Genomic DNA, 19,550 nt, shown 5'->3' on the forward strand with positions numbered 1-19,550 from the left:
AGGAAGGAAGGAAGGAAGGAAGGAAGGAAGGAAGAAAGAAAGAAAGAAAGAAAGAAAGAAAGAAAGAAAGAAAGAAAGAAAGAAAGGAAGGAAGGGAAAGGAAGAGGGAGGAAGGGATAGAGTGTGGGTAGGCACTGGACAGATACTCAAGTGGTTAGAGCATGTGTTACTCTTTCAGAGGATGTGGGTTGGATTACCACCACACACATCCATCTGTAACTCCAGTCAGGGGATGTGATGCCCTCTTCTGATCTCTGAAGGCACTCACATGATACACGTACATACATGTAGGCCAAACATTCATACACATAAAATAACCCCCCCCAAAAAGTTCAAATAAAAAGCAGAATTTCTAAACAAAACAAAAATAATAAAAATAGAAGGAAGAGTTGACACTCTTGGTGGCAATGCGTCCCTAGCACTTCTGAGGCTTAGGTTCAGTCTGACACTAAACAAACCAGAACACTGGGCAAACCAGGACAAAAAAATACACAAAAATGTTATGTCTGTCTTTATAAGTTCTTCAGGTACTCCTTTTATTTTTTAAATTGAAAGAAAGGATTAAAATAAGTAAATTTCTAACCATACCTTTGAAACTATTTGCTTTGAATTTAAATAAGTAAATGCTGATTTGAGTAGTAATGGTAACAGTTTTTGGGGAGGAGTAAATGATCCCTGGCCAAAAAATTAACTAAATCCAAGAGTAAGTCATCTGCTACGTCCATCATTAACTTTATTCACTGCCAGCAGATACTTAGGCTAACCAAAACATTTAAAGCACTCAGTCTGGACTTTCTCATGTTACCATGCCTGAAGCAATAATTAACTCAGCTACTAGTGGTAAAAAACTGAGGCCCTGGCTGTAATTTCTAGTACCACAAGAAGACAGTTTTCTCATTACCTTAAAGGGTGGTTTATCTACTGTTCAAATGTTGTTCAAAGGGTGGTTTATCTACTGCAGCTTTCCTAGAGTTGGATGGTTTGAGTTATTCTGCTGTCCTGGCTGGTCTCTTAACTTGGGGGCTCTAGTAAGCCTGCTGCCTCAGCCTCAAGCTGTTGGAACTACACACACGTCTAAGTTTACTTTCTTAACACCTTTTTTACATGCTTGAATATTTTGCCATGAACATGCAGAAAAGTAATTTATTTTAAGCCACTATCAGAAAAACATTAGAATACAGACAGAAACAAAGACATTTAAACACAGCTTCAAATATAATGCCATTTACAGCTTTATACCTTTTCTCCAATATGTCTAAATCCCACTTCAAATGTGCAGCAACTTTAAGAGCAAGAAGCTTTAGGATGCGATTTCTCTTGTTATCAGGTGGAGGCTGGACTTGGTTTTGCTCATTAACTGAAGGTTTGGAAGCCTGCTCCAAAAACTGAACTATAAGCTGAACTGGTGCAGGATCTAGGATTTAAAAGAAATTAAATTCTTAAAGTTTTCGTTATAAAAACGCAAAAGGATTGGCATATTCTAAAGACTATGGTACTTGGGGGCATGAAACATCTGGAGGTGTGGTCAGAGACAGCTGCAGATCTGCGTTTGCCAGCTTAATTAATAAGCAAGAGGGTCTGGAGGCGATTCAAAATTGATTCATAACACAGCATTTCACAGAGAACTAAGCATTACAGGTTCTCAGTTCAAGATAAGACCAATGCCAATTGGAGGAAAGAAGTACTGTTTTGACAGTTAGGGGTCTTTTATTGAATTGTCTCTGGCTTTGTTTCCCACAAGGAAAGTAGCGGCTAATGTCACTTTCTTCACTATAATGAAGGCTTCGCTAAGGACCGCAACCTATGTAAAGAGCTAAGCACGGAGGCTTGGCACCCTAGCCCTTAACAATGTGTCAATAGGAAAGCTCTAAAAGCACTGAGATACACTTGGTAAAACTGCCCCACAAATGATGCCAACGTTTCACAAAGTAGTCTCCTACAAGGCCAAATTCGGATGAGAACTGAGCAAACTAAAGGTAAAGAACTTACACTGTATCTTTACAAAAATGCCCGAAAGAGGAAAAGGGCCATGTTCCTTGCCCAACACCCGTATCCCTATACAACAGTCCAAGCAGCTATTTTCGGGGCATGTATATTAATTCGGGGTTCAACAGTGAAGTACACAATCCCCTGGCTGAATGAACCTGAGGCTACGGCTGGCTCTAGGCTCCGCAGAGCCGCAATGGCTAGCTTCTCCCGCTCTCCCCTCGCGACATCAGCGACCCGACCCCCGCTTGGCGAGTGCGGGCGCCCTTCGCTGTGAGGACCGCGGCGGACCGAAAGCCTTTGTCTGAAACTTTCCTCCGCCGCTCCGCCGCGACGTTCCCGGCTGAGGCACCGTGGAGCTGGGCCCAGCGGCGCCAGCCAGGCCTCAGGCAGCGGGGGACAGAAGGCAGCGGGCCGCAGACCACGCCCGCCCGCTCACCCGGACAGGCTTTGCGCAGATGCTTCTCCAACAGCGACTCCTCCAGCAGGAACTCGAACCAGCAAGTCTGCGGCGGGGTGCAGGGCCGGCTGGAGGTGGCCGCCTCCCGGTCCGCCGCCTCCGCGCTCATCCTGCCCCCGCCGCCGCTGCTCCCGCCGCCTCCGGGCTCCAACCTGACCCTCGCCCCGTCCCTTTATCCAGCCAAACCGCCCGGAACCTCTAGGCAGCTCGCACAGCCCAAGATGGCGTAGTAGTCGGCCAGAGCCCGGCCCCGGATCCGCAGCTAGCCACGCTCTCGACCAATCCCAGTTAGACTTCGGAGGAAAGGGGCGGGAGCAGCAGACTGCTCCGCCCCCTAGCTGCCATGGAGTCTCCTGGCCCTTCAGAAGCTGGATTCTGGCGGGGCTCTCCAGGTTCTCTGGACATTCCCAGAGAAAATGAAGCGAGTTCGATGTCTTCCTAAGAAAACCAAAGAGACCAGATCTAGTTGCTTTGTCTTGGGTGCTTTACCTTTTTGAGACTCCTTCCAGCCTAACTCCTCTCCCCGTTTCCCAAAGCAGATTACATAGTTAAGATCCAACTTTTCTTTCCCAATCTGTTGGTGGCCTTTTTGTCTTATTGACGGTGTCTTTTGCCTTGCAGAAGCTTTGCAGTTTCATGAGGTCCCATTTGTCAATCACCCATGGAGGGAGTTACAGAGACAAAGTTTGGAGCTGAGACAAAAGGATGGACCATCTAGAGACTGCCATATCCAGGGATCCATCCCATAATTAGCCTCCAAACGCTGACACCATTGCATACACTAGCAAGCGTTTGCTGAAAGNACCCTGATATAGCTGTCTCTTGTGAGACTAGGCCGGGGCCTAGCAAACACAGAAGTGGATGCTCACAGTCAGCTATTGGATGGATCACAGGGCCCCAATGGAGGAGCTAGAGAAAGTATCCAAGGAGCTAAAGAGATCTGCAACCCTGTAGGTGCAACAACATTANGAACTAACCAGTACCCNGGAGCTCTTGACTCTAGCTGCATATGTATCAAAAGATGGCCTAGTCGGCCATCACTGGAAAGAGAGGCCCATTGGACACGCAAACTTTATATGCCCCAGTACAGGGGAACGCCAGGGCCAAAAAATGGGAGTGGGTGGGTAGGGAAGTAGGGGGGAGGGCATGGGGGACTTTTGGAATAGCATTGGAAATGTAATTGAGGAAAATACGTAATAAAAAAATTTTTTTTTTAAAAAATCCAACTTTTCTGCGACTTCCCAGGACTAACTCTCGGTATAAGGACCTAGTTAATTCTCCTCGGATCTCCAGTCTAGGCACAGTAAACCCTATTTTACGTGTTCCGCCATTCTGTAACGTCCTTAAGTATCGTTATCAAGCCAAAGGATGCCCTCAAGTTAGGGACCAGATTGGTCCTTCTAGAGAGTCCTTGTGATCAGCTGACTGGCCAGCTGATCCGGACAAAATACATCCAGAAGAAAGGTTGAAGAAAACTCCCAGACATCCTACACACACCCCATAGAAAATTTCAGATATGTGTTACTAAAGATGATTGTTTTCATAAAGGGACCCTGAGAAACAAAGAAAAAATTCAGATTTAGTCAGTTTCTTTTAGATGCTTCTCCTTCTGTTTTGTTTTGCTTTGTTTGAAACAGGGTTTCACTCTGTAGCCCAGAATGACCTGAAACTATGTAGCCCAGGCTAAACTTGAACTTGCATCCATTTTATTGAATCAACCGCCCAAGTGCTGGATTATAGATTAAGCTCTTTGTGGGCTTTTTTTTTTTTTGGTGGTGGTTATCTGTTGTTTTGTTTTTAGATTTCTTTTTAAAAGAATAAAATAAAACCATGTATAGAATATGAAAAACTATTCTATAAATATTCTGGTGGATCTTATATCCTTTAGGAATAGCTGGGATAAACCTGGCAGTGGTGGTGCATGCCTTTAATCCCAGCACTTGGGAGGCAGAGGCAGGCAGATTTCTAGTTCGAGGCCAGCCTAGTCTACAGAGTGAGGTCCAAGAAAGCCAGGACTATACAGAGAAACCCTGTCTCGAAAACAAAACAAAACAGGAATAACTGGGATAGCAAGCCTTTGATTTAATCTCAGCTTTGTCAAAGCTTTTATAAACCAGCAATAAATTTAAAGCTATTATAAAGTCATGTTACTGCTTTCAACTTTTTCTGTATCACTTTGTAAAAAAGTATCTAGCTGAATGGAGAACTCAACAATCTGAAGAAATGAAGTCAGTCAGTGTTCACTGATTGCCATGTTAAGTTGGGGCTGAGTTTCTGAATTATTTTGTCTTTAAATGGCAACTCCCACCCTGGTCCTTTAAACCTTAAAGCATTCTACAGTGGCAGACAAGATTGGCAAAGAAAATGGCTGGACAGATACCTCCAAGTTGACGTTTTCAAGTTGCATAGAGGGAAGAATACAGTCCTCTGGCCAGTGGGAAGTCTGCTACTGCCAAATGAGCCTCGGGAGGAAAACTTACCTCTCTCACTTCCAAGTAATAAGCTTGTGTGTGTCAGGATTTAAAGCACAAATTCTTTGGTGTGTAGACCAGACACCAACTCATGGTGTGCTTTTAGAACTGGATCTCAGAATTTTTCTCAGTAGCCAAATATTGTCTCATTAATACATCACGGGATGATCACTGGAAGGTCCTCTTTGCCATTCCTTTCCCTGTGCTGTTAAGTCACAGTTGTCAGAGGCAGAGCCACCCTGACATGAGTCTCTAAAGTTTTATCCATATACTTTCAAAATGAGGACAGATGTAAGTATGCCAGCAAATAATGTGATTCCTTCCAATAGGCAGGCACTCAACCCTGGCATGGTTGTACATGCCTATATTCCCAGCATTCACAGAGTATAGAATGAGTGATAAGCTTGAGGCCAGCCTTGCTACATAGCAAAACTCTTAATAACAACAAACCAAAACTCTTATACCACATATCAACAAATCAGAGAATATAGATCTTGGTTTCTCTTCCTCCTCCTCCTCCTCCTTCTCCTCTTCCTCCTCTTCTCCTTCATCATCTTTGGATTTATTTTCAGGACCTGGAGAGAAGACTTAGGAGTTAAGAGCACTGGCTGCTCTTCCAGGGAACTCAGGTTCAATTCCCAGCACACAGGAGGCTCAGAAACATCTGTAACTCCAGATCCAAGGGACCTGACACCCTCTTTTCTTGCTTCCTCAGACATCAGGCAGACATGTGTGGCACAGGCACACATGCAGGCAAAATACTCATACATATAAAATAAAAATAATTAAAAGACTTTTTTAAAATTAGTGTGTATGCACCCTGGAGGTCAGAAAAGTATATCATCAAATCCCCTGGGAACTGAACTCTAGGCTCCTGCAAGAGCAGGACACACTCTTTTTATTTTATTTATTTTATTTATTTATTTATTTTTGAGAGAGAGAGAGAGAGAGAGAGAGAGGGAGACTATGTAGCTCTGGCTGCTCTGGAACTCCCTATATAGACCAGGCTGGCCTCAAACTCACATATCCACCTGCCTCTGCCTCCTGAGTACCATGATTAATATTCTGAGCCAGAACACCTGGCTACCAGCACTCTTTACCTCTGAGCTTCTCTCAAGCCCCTAAAAATAAAGCTCTTAAATGTGGTCCACAAAGCGTTATCGGACCACTGTCCTTAGTGATTAATTTTGTCAACTTGATGCAAGCTAGAGTCATATGGGATTTATCAGAGATAATGGGCCTATAAGATTCCTGGCAAGTCTGTACTGAATTGTCTTGATTTACCTTACTGGAGGTGGTACCACCCCTCATCCTAGATGGTATAAGAAAACAAGTTGAGCAGGCCATAGGGAATAAGTCAGTAAACAACACTTCTTCATGGCCTTTGCACCAGCTCCTTCCTGTAGGTTCTTGCCCTGTTTGAGTTCCTGCTCTGATTTCCCACAGGGCTGTGGAATTATAAACTGAAATATACTTTCCTCTGAAACTTGTTGCTGGTCATATCTTACCACAGTAATAGATCCCCTAAGACAGCTTCAGAGAAGGCTCCTCAGGGATCTTTGTGATGGTCTGAATGAAAATGGCCTCAGTGGGCTCATACATTTGATTGCTTAGTCCTCAGTTGGTGGAACTGTTCAAGGATTAGGAGGTGTGGCTTTGTTGTAGGTGTGTCACTGGGGTCGGGACGGGGGGGGGGGGGGGGAGTAAGCTTTCAAAAAGTCCATGCCATTTCCAGTTAGTTCTCTCTTTCTCTGCCTCACACTTGTGGGTCAGACGTAAGTTTTCAGCCACTGCTCCTGCCTGCCTACTGCCATGCTCCCTGCCACGACAGTTGTGAACACTAACTTTCTGGAACTGTGAGCCCCATTAAATACTTTTTTTCATAAGTTACCTTGGTCATGTTATTTTGCCATAGCAACAGAACAGTAAGACAGGCATTATCAAGATAAGTATTGTCAATGAGACTATCAGTTCAGAAATTGTTTTTTCAACAGCCTGACTTGTTCTGATATCCCAGTGAATGTCCAATGGGTCACATCTAGTTGAGCAAGTATATACATGTTTAGATGCTAGTGAACCCGAACATGTTCTTTGAGCTGGGAGACGGTCATGAACAGCAGGCCACTTATCAATCAACAAAAGAAAACTGGTTCTTGAATATAGATAATTTAAAGAACTCTTTTAGAATTTATATGAAAGAGATTCTCTGCCATATTTACTAATATTGAAATTTCCAGAAAAACAACAAAATCTCTCAGAAAAAAAAATGGCACTGTTGTTTTGGCACATGTCAGAAACACACAATATCTTCATATACTCCTTTTGAGCTGTATCAGTTTGTTCTGGCTAGCTTGCAGAGGTGGGCTGAAATCTGCTTTTCCACATTGCACACAGTGAAAAGAACCACCACAAGGTGTGATGAGGCTGGAGAATGGCAATTGTACCATTTGTCCACAGGCACGACGACCCTTTTGTTGTTCTTCAAGACAGGATCTCACCAGTAGCTCTGGTAGTCCTGGAACTGACTATGGAGTCCAGGCTGGCCCCAAATCCACATGGATGCTCCTGTCAGAGCAAATTCTTACTCCCTAGAGTCAGAGGTCTTCTGGGTGGTACTTAGTGGTGGAATGCTAGCCTAGCATGCATGAAGCTCTGGGTTAGATTCTGAGTACTCAACATTAACTAATTAGTTAGAAGGCCTTAGGTTCAGACTTAATATACACAGCCTGTATTATAGAAAATGCAGTATGTAGATGAGGAGTCACCAGGCTGTAAGGGGAAACTAGAAGCCTGAGTGCTGACATGGCAGATCCAGCAAGCACCAACTAAGTGCTACCTCCCCTTTGCAAATGAACATGGGCAGGAGGGACTCAGCTCTAACTGGGAACATTTACTCTGCTAGGTAAAGAAATAGGACACTGCTAAGGCCCTGTCAAACTCTAGCCATTCAGAAGTTGCTGACTCCCAAGAGCTTTTGGGAGAGCCAACAAATTACCTGACCCAAAAGCAGGTAGCTCATTGGCTAGGAAGTAGTCTATGATTTTTTTAGTCACAAGCCTCCATCAGATTAACTAAAGGGCTCCAAGAGCAAGACTAGCTGTGTTGGATATTGGACATAGAAAGTAGAGCTGAGGCTGTAACTCAGTGGTAGGTCATTTGCTTAGCATGTACAAGGCCCTGGGTTCAAATCCCTATACTTTCCCTCAGCATCCCACAAAATACAAGGGCAGGGGAAGGACCTAAGTTTGACCACCAGCATCCATATGGTGATTCACAGACATCTGTAACACCAGTCCTAGAGAATATTATGCACATCTGTGGTCCAAAGACATTCATGCAAGCAAACACTCCTCACACACACATAAACTTTAAAAAATTTTTTAAATAAAAATTTAAGAGGAAATTGTTTTTAAACAAAGTCTCAATTGTTTGATTTTACAAATGAAGATTCAGGCTAGCCAGATGCTGGGGTGAAAACCTGCAAGCTTAGAGGGGCAGAGAAACCACCCAGATGACCTTCCTTCTTAGGCAATGTCCCAGACACCTCTTTCACACCATCTCAGAAAATCTCCTTCAAACTAAATGCCCTTCCCTTCTACTTCCTGTGTGTCTCTCTATAAGTCCTCCTGACTCCGCCTCACTGTTTTTTTTTTCCTTAATTATCTAATGTTCATTTCCTGTCAACTAGTTGCTTGTTCTACTTTTTTGACCTATGGTTGACTTTAAGGCAGTTCAAGGCAGTCTGGTTTAGAGAGCAAATTCCAGGACAGCGAAGGCTACACAGTGAAATCCTGCCTTGAGAAAGAAAAGAGAAGGGAAGGGGAGGGAAGAATACGAAAGAAAAAGAAAGAAAAAGAAGGAAAAAGGAAAAGAAAGGAACAACTTTGGGGCTAGAGAGATGGCTCAGAGGGTAAGAGCACTGGCTACTCTTCCATAGGGCCCTGGTTCAATTCACAGCAACCACATGGCAGCTCACAACTGTCTCTTTAACTCCAATTCCAGGGGATCCAACACCCTCACACAGACATTCATGTAGGTAAAACAACAATGCACATACAAAATAAAAGGGGATCGTTAAAAAAAAAGAAGCCAGAGTTAGTTTTTCCAAGAGAAGGTATCAGCCTGAAGATTTATTTATTATCCACTGTGAGCCTCAAATTATTAGGTCTCTCTAGAGCAGGGTTTCTCAACCTGGGGGGCTGAGATTCCTTTGATGGTCAAACAATCCTTTCATAGGGGTTGCCTAAGATCATGAGATCTTATGACTCATAACTAGCAAATTACAGTTACAACGTAGCAACAACAATAATTTTATGGTTGGGGGTTGTGATGGTTTGTATATTCTTAGACCAGGAAGTGGCTCCATTTGGAGGTGTGGCCTTGTTGGAATAGGTGTGACCTGGTTGGAGTAGGTGTGTCACTGTGGGTGTGGGCTTAATACTCTCACCCTAGTTGCCTGGAAGTCAGTCTTCCACTAGCAACCTTTGGATGAAGACGTAGAACTCTCATCTCTGCCTATGCCATGACAGCCTGGATACTGCCATGCTCCTGCCTTGATGATAATGGACTGAACCTCTGAACCTGTAAGTCAGCCCCAATTAAATGTTGTTTTTTATAAGACTTGCCTTGGTTGTGGTGTCTGTTCACAACAGTAAAACCCTAAGGCAGGGGTCATCACAACTTGAGGAACTGTACTCAAGGGTCAGCAGCATTCTGAAAGTTGAGAACCGCTGCCACAAGAGACAGAACCTGTAGGAGATATAGCTACATTTCACATTGAAAAGGAATGCTACGTGCTACAATGTGGATGACCCTAGACAATGTAGGTCCAGTGAAAGCAGCCAGGCATCAAAGACCATCAGCTGTGTGATTCCATTGTACGCACCATGAAGAACGAGAGACTATGTACACAGATTAGTGAGAGTGCCTAAAGTAAGGACGGGCGGCATCAGTTGACAGCCAAAAGGAATGGAGTTGGTTTGTGGTGGGCAATGAACATGTCCTGAAGTTGGCTGTGGTGAAAACTGCACAACTGTGAATACTATTGAAAACTCACTGGATTGGATGTTCAAAAAAGTGAGTTGAACCATTTGTTATAGCTCAATACATACAACAAGAAAGATCAAGTACAAGTTAAAGACAGTTTAAAAATCTGAGAAGTTTTATTATGAACACAAAACAAGGAGGATAAATGAGCATGAAAGAACATTATTATTGATAAAAGGGTATTAACATTACAAAACCCGGAATAAAACTGTTTATACTTATAAACAAGTCCTTGTATCACTATACAAGTATCTGTATTCACTAACAATTTACACTTTTACAGAGATGTCAGCTTATTTACAGGAGGTAACATTTAATCTAGACATACATCATCACAGTCATGACTCGGAGGTCAACCTAATAAAGGCAGCTGTGTTCATTCTGGATAAGTACCTGTACAGGCTATTGGCTTAAAACAGGAAAAGGTATCTTGTTTGATATTTTCTGTCATTCAACTATTACACAAAATATAGATGATGGTCATAAGTAAAGGTCAAGAATTGCACGCGAACTGTCAAGATTACAGAACAATACAAAGAATCCTTTATACTAAATTCAACACATTTGATTCCAAAATGTAATTTTCATACAGAAACACATATATTATTTAGAAATTTCACTAGACAGAAAATAAGCTGTCATATACATTTCTTTGCAACACTGCATCTAATTTGATTTAAAGCATTAACTCTATACATTAAGAAAAAACTTCAGTAATTCAGGTAAGAACTTGTTTGATTTTCCCTGTAATTTGCCAGATTTCTAATACATATTGAGTCTAAAGCTACAGCAAACAGCAACAATAGAGACTGAGTATTTAATTTTTGGATCTTTTTTTGAGATAGGGACTCATGAAGCCCAGGCTGGCCTCAAACTCATTTCTGTAGCTGTGGATGACTCTGAACACTTGATCCTCCTGTCTCTACCTCTCACGGGCTAGGATCAGAGATGTGCATCACCACACACAGCAAAACTAGATATGATAAAGGAAAGAATACACTAAAATATAAATGAGAAAGTAGTTATGAGGTTTAAAACGTTCTTAAATATACAGAAGTAGTAACACGTGTTCTATAAATATTCATGCATTAAAAATAAATTTACTAAAAGATCAATCTACATAGAACTGTTAAAAACCCCAACTGAAAAAAAAATACAATTTTTATACAAAAAGAGACAGCAAAACGTGTTACTAACTCAAAAATAAAAAGCCCCAAGAAAGATTTCTCAAAACTAATAAGAGAGTTATACAAGAAATTAATAATCTATTTTAGGTATGGTTTTCAGCCACAAATTATTAACAGCCATTTCTTCATTCTTTGTTGACTCAATCTGTACATTGTGGAAAAGTGTCAGAACACTGAGGTTATTGGCAACTTGTGTTAATGTCCTAGACAGAAAAGCCACTGTGTGTGGGTCTGTCTCTGTGTGTCTATCTGTCTGTCTGTCTCTGTGTATGTGTGTGTATATGTGTATAAAGTCAGTGCTGGAGTGCAGTCCACTACTTAGATTGTAAAACTAAACTGCCAATAAAATGCAAAACATCAAGATACAGATGCCAAAGAGATTTTTAAAAAATTACTAAACTCACAGAGTCCACATTGCATCCCTTATCAAGTAGGTTTCACATGTTGGACTATTTGGCATGCAAGGGCCTAAATAAATTAATTAATTTCTCAAAACTAATAAGAGAGTTATACAAGAAATTAATAATGTATTTTAGTGAATGAAGCTAATCATGAAAACGGTGTGGGGTGGCGCTCTTGTATATTAGGGAAGTGCAGTAGGACACGTGTACACATGGAAGGGAGGAAGGGGACCTAAGCCTCACCTTACTGAACTTTATCCATGTGGCAAAAGTTAACAGTAGTTTCTTATGGAAAAGAAAATAGGTAATATGATATAAAGTATAAGATGAACTTAGAAATAAAGAAGTTAAGGCACTTATTTCAATGGGTTTGTTATATTAAGAGTAAATATGTTCAATATTTCTTTGAGGAATTCCTTCCCACCCAAATCCTGTAAACTCTGCTCCTTCAATGCAGCTTTGCGGTTGATCCTAATAGGGGCTCGGTTACCCAATTATATAATAAGTACTTAGAATAGCAAGTAGTAGGACCTTTTACTTGTTACTCCACAAATCACTAAAGAAAAAAGTTAAATGCTTGCAACAACATAGTGTTGTCTTAGTGACAGTTCAGATGGAAGTGAATCAACATATCTACGATACCTAATATTATCATTTCAGTCTTTTCTTCATTTGTCTGCCCTTCTCTGCCCATCCCCCCCCACCACCACCCCCATGGTGCTAGGAGCTGAACCCAGGGACTTGTGTGTGCTGGCCCAGCACCATGCTCCTCAGCCAATAGTGCCATTTCTATAATAAAGCTTACTTCTTCTTTCAGGTGGTGCTGAATAAAAAATTAATTTTAAACCTTTTTTTTTGGGGGGGTAGCTTTGGCTGTCCTGGAACACACTATGTAATCCAGACTGGCCTCGAACCCAGAGAACTGCCTGCTCCTGCTCCTCCTGAATGCTGGGATTCAAAGAGTTCACCATCATGCTTGGGGCTAATTATGAACTTTTAATAAAAAAAATTATCTACATCTATTTAAGAAATAGGTTGACAAAAGCAAAAGCAGCTTACTGATACAGCAAACAAAACAAAAACTAAAACTAACTTAGCACATGTTATGTCAAAAACTCAATTCATTTTATAAGGGAATTGAAAAAAAATCATATTACAAGGGAAATACGGTTTGTACCTCCCCCTTTACAATATGTAAGCTGTTTCTGCATGCTCTGATCACAAGAATGACCACATGAGTACTCAGTGTGTATTTGAGTAGCTGGTCATTTTCATAAAGCCTGATGTTAAACACTAGTGACTACCAAGATATTCAGAGTTCATCTGACATACAGTGCCACAGCCGTGTGTTTAGTCAAAATAAGCATGAACAATAGTGAACAGGACCATTTACACTGAACGTGGAGGAGGGTGGAACAGATGTCTAGACGTTACTTTAAGTGCACACACTTGAAAAAAATTGTACATATACATTACAAAAAAAAAAAGGAAATATTGTTCTTTCTAATTTGGAGTTCTTAAAATGGAATTTTATAGCATTCTAATAAAATAAAATTATAGAACCTGTTCACAAAACAATTTTATCATGTAAAATTAAATATGCATCGTATTAAAACCATTTCTCTACAGGCTTTTATCTATCCTGAATCTCTTTATGAGGCCATATTAATTTAGAATTTCTTCCCTACCCCCCCAAAAAACCCAGGGTCTTACCTATATTGCTTTGTGTGCTGTCCTGGAACTCACTATGTAGGCTAGGCTGGCCTCAAACTCATAGAGATTCACCTGCCTCTGCCTCGAAAGTGCTGGGATTAAAGGCGTGAGGTACCACACTGGTTTACAATTTCCTTTAATGACACAAACATGAAAATACACGAGGGAACATAGCATTTATAGCATTTACACTCTGAACTGTGGAGAAGTTAACTCAACTCTCTGTTTGCTCTTACATTGAAAAGCACCTGCACACATCTCCAGAAACTGCTGCACGCTAGTGCACACATTATTGTTGTGACAGTGTTAATATGTCCAGAGAAAATGTGGCTAGATTGTATAAAATTATTTTAAATGTCCATTTACATAGGCACGTATGTGTCTATTAACAGGAGTTGCTGTCTGAGCATGATTAAACTGTTATCAACTTAGTGGGCATAAGTGAGAAAAGGCAATCACTTAATAGCCGTGAAACAATTAAACGTATGGGCTCGTCCTGTTCCCCTAAGGATGTGCTCGCTCACCTGAGCAGCAGATGACAGCAACAGCATCATAAAAACAATCAACTTTCCTTTATATTTTTTCCATTTTAATTTAAATGTCACATATTTTTAACTAACATTTCAATTATTCTTAAAATATTGTAAAATAATTACATCTGTTACAAACTTCCTTGGAGAATTTTCTCTTGTATCATAGAATTAAATCACATTAAGTACTTAATTGAAAATTATGTTTTTGAAGTAAACACTGACCTTGGAAAATATTCAAATAAAGACTGATATTCTGGAGTAAGATTTATGAGGTGACACTACAGGGAAAGCTTTACGTCATGTACTAAGGAAGAAAGCTGTCAGAAAGACACAGTGGTGGACTGGACGACATCAACATCTCATCATCTACTGCCAAGGAATCTCTAAACCCAGGAATCAGCAGGCGCAGGAAGAGCAGCAGCGTTTCAGATGCCCACACTCTATCTGTGAGAAACCGTGCAGGCTCAAGAAAACTGCACTTGACTTCAAGCAACATGTCTCTGAAATGAAGGCTCTGTTGTTTTTCAAGATTGGAAGGAAATCACAGTGTTGACTTTATACACAAAGTAGGATCTGTTCCAGTATACTCTAGTGAAGTAATTCACATATGGAGAGTAGTTAATTTTGACCTCATGACAAAATCGTCCATATTTTGAATAGGTTAATTTGTCACCTTCTTCGAAAACCACCTATCAAACAATAAGAAACACAATATTAAAAACCATATTAAATATATGAGAAATATAATCCTTATACTAGGAAATATATATTAGTATATTACTACATATAAGTGAAAATTATTATTGCTAAATATGACTAAATTATCTTATGCTGTTTGGTAAATTTAAGCCTTTTCCTAAGTCCCCACAACCACTGAACTCCTGAACACTAACTGAGTAATAAGCATAAAATGCTTGTAGTTTGTAAAGGATGTAATCCTAAAACTTAGCTGGTATTGTTCCTATAATCTATCATCATTGCTCTGAGACCTCTATCAGACAGCCTCTAAGGATGAAAAATGAATGTACTGTCTTCCTCCTAGACAACCACATTCTTCTTGTGCAGGACCCATAATCATACATGTCTGGTGGGCAAGCATGCATGTCTTAGGCACTTACACTCCCACTAACATCTCATCTAGCTTTCACTACCAGAGCTCAGCTGATTTTAAGAAGTGTGTGGGTGTGTGCGCATGCATGTGTGCATGTATATGTGTGTGTGTGTGTGTGTGTGTGTATCTGTATTTAGATCAGAGAACAACTTTCTGGAGTACCAGGAATGCAACTCAGGTCGTCAGGATTGGAAACAAAAACCTTTACCACTAAGGCACATCTCTGCCCCAGGATCGTTTGTTTTTATAATATTATTGCAACATACATCGGATAGGAAAGAAGCTTAAGTTTATGCCTGGTATTACATGAAAGAAAGAGCAGAAAGGCAGGGCACCAAAAGAAGAGAAAGGCAGCAGAGAGTAGATAGAAAAGTATTAATTACTAAATATCATTTCTTGATTATATCCCATCTGTCACCACTAAACCAAAATCACATTATGAGGCACCAACTGAAAACATTCAAATTACGCGCAGCATAAGGTAAGTAAGCTCACAGTGCAAGCTCATTCAGTCACAAAGACAGGAGAAAGAGAACAGTTTTCAAAAGATTTATCTTTCTTTTGTGTTTTGGCTGCATGTATATGTATTCCTTATGCATGCACTGCCTTCAGAGGCCTGAAGAGGGCGTTATAACCCCTCAAGCACAGAAGGGGCTGTGTGAGTCCTTTTTTTTTTGTTTGTTTTTGTTTTTCGAGACAGGGTTTCTCTGTGTAGCTCTGGCTGTCCTGGAACTCACTCTGTAGACCAGGCTGGCCTCAAACTCAGAAATCNNCCTGCCTCTGCCTCCCNAGTGCTGGGATTAAAGGCGTGCGCCACCATGCCCGGCTCCTTATGAGTACTTCAGAAGGAAAGTAAAAGTCCTGGCTGTGGCCTCACAGAGTTTACCCTACAACTCAGAATGAGCTATCCATCTTGTTCCCAAGTCCTCTCGCCTAATTTTCTTAGGAATAAAAGCATCAGTTCACACCAGTTCTCTCTGAACCTGACAAGCTCCCCTGTGAGTCACCCTGGTTACTAGACAGCAGTATATCTACTACATAGTGCGAGGAAAGATGGCATGCTAAGGCAGCCACAACTCACAGAAGAAGATTATAAAGCTAAATAAAGTCAGAACAATTAACTTTTCAAGTGGTTACTTACATGTCCATTTGCAATATCTAGTAAGTCTTTAACCCGACAGCCTCTCGTGGTTCCCATCTCATTGCAGATGGCATCTTCTACAATTAGGTAGTTAGCTTTATAAGATGTCAGGATTTTATAAATATCCTCAGCAGATCGCTTTGAATAGATTTGGTAAATCTGAAAGCAAATAATTAAAACAAAATTTAAAAGATAGTAAAAGCACCTGTTAATTAAAATTACAGTTTCAATAAAACACACTTCACAGGGCTGGAGAGACGGCTCAGCAGGTAAGAGCACATACTGCTCTTGCTGGAGATCTGAATTTGGTTCCCAGGACCTGCATCAGGTAGCTTACAACTGCTATAACCCCATCTGCAGGGAATAGGATATCCTCTTCTGGACTCCTAGGACACCTGTGCTCACATGCACATACCCACCCCATATACATTTTACACATATAATTATACAACTCAATACTATACAAGTCACCAACTAATCCTGTTTAGTATGTTCACAGAGCTGTACACTGACTGACACTTTAGATTATTTGCATTAGTGCTGTGTATAATATCTGTCACCTCCCAACTTGCCTGTCACAGTCCTATATAGCCAGTAATTCTCTTTGTCTCTTCAAAGATTTCCATTCTAGACATTTGAAATATATGGGGTTTACAGTGTGTGATCCTATGTGACTGACTTCCTTTACTAAGCATAAAGCTTGCCTAACTTACCCATATTGTATTATAGCATAAGTACTTTATTATTTTTCAAAGCCAAATAATATTTACTATAAGTTAATAAACATTTTGGTTGCTTGCATTCTGGAGCCATGATGAATACTGTACATGAATATTGACATAGAAGTTTTGTGCAGGGTACATATTTGCATTTCTTTTTTATGTTTTTTTTGTTTTTGTTTTTGTTTTTGTTTTTCGAGACAGGGTTTCTCTGTGTAGTCGTGGCTGTCCTGGAACTCACTCTGTAGCCCAGGCTGCCCTCGAACTCAGAAATCCGCCTGCCTCTGCCTCCCGAGTGCTGGGATTAAAGGCGTGCGCCACCACGCCTGGCTCATATTTGCATTTCTAACAGTTGCTGTGTTATAAGGTAACTGCAGTTAATTTTGTGAAGACTCACTGACAAGTTTCCACAAACTATATACAGGGTTTCATTTGAGCTCTCTATACCCTATACTTTTGTTTGTCCTTTAAAAAATTTAATTAATTAATTAATTAATTAAAAGTACGCTGTATCTGTCTTCCGACACACCAGAAGAGGGCATCAGGTCTCATTAGGAATGGTTGTGAGACACCATGTGGCTGGTCAGATTTGAACTCACAACCTCTGGAAGAGCAGTCAGTGCTCTTAACCGCTGAGCCCTCTTAATCTCTCCAGCCCTTTGTTTGCATTTTGAGACAGGGTGTCTACATAGCCTTTGTAGTCCTGGAACTTGAAATGTAGACCAGGCAGGCTGTCCTTGAATTCACAGAGACTGTTCTCTGTCCACCCCAAGCTTCAGTGCTGGATTTATGGTGTATACCAGCAAGCCCAGCTAATACGCCCCTTTGATTTTAGCTATCCTACTTGTGGATTTGACTTTCACTTTCCAGATGGTAAATGAAGTCATGAACCTTTTCATATACAAATGGGTTATTTGTAGTTCTTTGGAAAAAATGCCTATACAAGTCCTTTGTCTAGTTTCAAATTTTAATCATCCGTCTTATTATTGTGTTGTAATAGTTCCTTTAGTTTTTATTGCCATGTGTCAGAATGTTCATTTTCCCAATGAGGTAAGAGTCAACAATGTTAAAAATAATTTGGTCACTCAGAAATGACGAGGAAGGATGTCTGAAACTCGGGTCATGACTAGATTGGCTGTTTCATTACAACTTTGCCAGATCTATGGTGCCACATACTATTTCTTCTGAAAAATACCAAAATCTAATAGCTAGATTGAGTACAGTGCTATGCCTGGAGAAATTTCTCAGTGTTTAAGAATATTGGCAACTATTCCCGAGGACCCAGGGTCCATTCCCAATACCTACACGGTAGCTCCCAATTATCTGTAACCACAGCTGTCTCTAACTTCTGTTTCAGAGGATCCAACACCCTCTTCTGGCTTCTGAAGGCACTGTACACACATGGTGCACATATATGCATACAAGCAAAACACCCACACCATATACATATATACATACATGTTTTTTAAAAGAATCCAATCTATTTGAAGAATGCTCATTAGCTGCCTACTAGATGTCATGACTGATTTTACATATATATATAACTTCTGGGGGCAGTTCAGCAGTTAAGAGCTCTTCCTGCTCTTCTCCAGGGCCTCTTGCAAGTCTAGCTCCAGGGGATCTGATACCCCACTACTGGTCTCAAACACACACACACACACACACAAATAAATTTTTTTAAATCTTTAAAATAAAATTCTGTGAAACAACATTCTCTCAGTAGCCTAGAGAAGTTCTCCAACCTTCGTATGATGGAGGACAGAACAGAGGCTGTGGAGTGTTTACCATTATCACCCCTGGTGTGCACCTGCTAGATGCCCACAGAACGGTACCTCTAGTTAGGACAGGTAAATGTGTCTCTAGATAGTACCAAATGTTCTCTCCAAACCAGACTGCTTTGAGTTGACAAACCATGGTGTAAGAGACTCTATGAAGATTAGCCATGCATCATAAAGTAGACATGATAGACAGCAGTCTCATTTCTGCAGAACTTCATTTGGATTTTGATGATTAGATAAATAACACAGTAACTGTTGCTTACTAGATACCATAAAGAAAGGCAAACTTGGAAAAGGGGGAAAGAAAAATCATGGTTACTATTCTTGGAGCCAAGTTCTACAAAACATAGAACAAAATATTTAATTAAAACCCTGATTATGAATGACTTTGAAACACTGTATTGGGAAAAAGTCCTGTCAAAGAAAACAAAGAAGCTGGTGGCACTGTGGTGGCCTGGGCTGCATAGTGAGATTTCTGTCTCAAAGACAAAAAGCCCAGGTTGTTGTTTTTAAATCTGTGGGGGAGGGATTCCCTCTCCATATTCTACCCAAACCACGCCATCTCTTTAAAGCACAGCAAACATTCATCAGGACTAACTGCTGCCTGAGAGACAAGTCACCCTTGGGTATATCTCCCTATCTCTCTCCTCTCCATCTGCTGCCTGCCATGCGTTCTGTTGTGACTATAATTAACTTTCCCTCTGTCCCTTTTCAAAACTTAAAAACATTTTTTTGGCTCTTTGACAGAGTCTTGCTTTATTGTCCAGGCTGATCTTGAACCTACTGCAATCCTTGCCTCTGGCTTCCAAGAACTAAGATTAAAGGCATTAGGCACCATCTGGGCACAGTCAACTCTAAACACATCTAATTATTCTACCATGAGGCTTACTTACTCAGTCTCTGCTGTTTCTCAGCTGCCTCAAGGGCAGCCTCAATTCCTTAGCATGGCCACACGCTCACAGAAGCTGGCCTCACTTTTTTTTCTTTTCTTTCCTTTTTTTTTT

General features: G+C 40.9%; 2 protein-coding genes across 3 annotated transcripts in view; both read right to left on the minus strand.

The window, feature by feature from the left end:
- Ints8 (integrator complex subunit 8) overlaps positions 1–2,704 on the minus strand; it is a 50,091-nt gene extending 47,387 nt beyond the window's left edge. Inside the window, exons 1-2 of the mRNA XM_021159236.2 lie at positions 2,426–2,704; positions 1,240–1,414 (exon numbers count right to left, since the gene is read on the minus strand). Coding sequence (XP_021014895.1) covers positions 1,240–1,414; positions 2,426–2,555 — 305 coding nt within the window. The 5' untranslated portion in view covers positions 2,556–2,704. The remainder of the gene's footprint in view (positions 1–1,239; positions 1,415–2,425) is intronic.
- Positions 2,705–13,082: 10,378 nt separating this feature from the next.
- Dpy19l4 (dpy-19 like 4) overlaps positions 13,083–19,550 on the minus strand; it is a 57,150-nt gene continuing 50,682 nt past the window's right edge. For both annotated transcript variants that reach the window (XM_021160112.2, XM_029476299.1), the window contains 2 exons: positions 16,050–16,208; positions 13,083–14,486 (listed from right to left, as the gene is read on the minus strand). In XM_021160112.2, coding sequence (XP_021015771.1) covers positions 14,322–14,486; positions 16,050–16,208 — 324 coding nt within the window. In that variant the 3' untranslated portion in view covers positions 13,083–14,321. The remainder of the gene's footprint in view (positions 14,487–16,049; positions 16,209–19,550) is intronic.

The sequence above is a fragment of the Mus caroli genome, chromosome 4, assembly GCF_900094665.2.
Source record: "Mus caroli chromosome 4, CAROLI_EIJ_v1.1, whole genome shotgun sequence".
Taxonomy (NCBI): domain Eukaryota; kingdom Metazoa; phylum Chordata; class Mammalia; order Rodentia; family Muridae; genus Mus; species Mus caroli.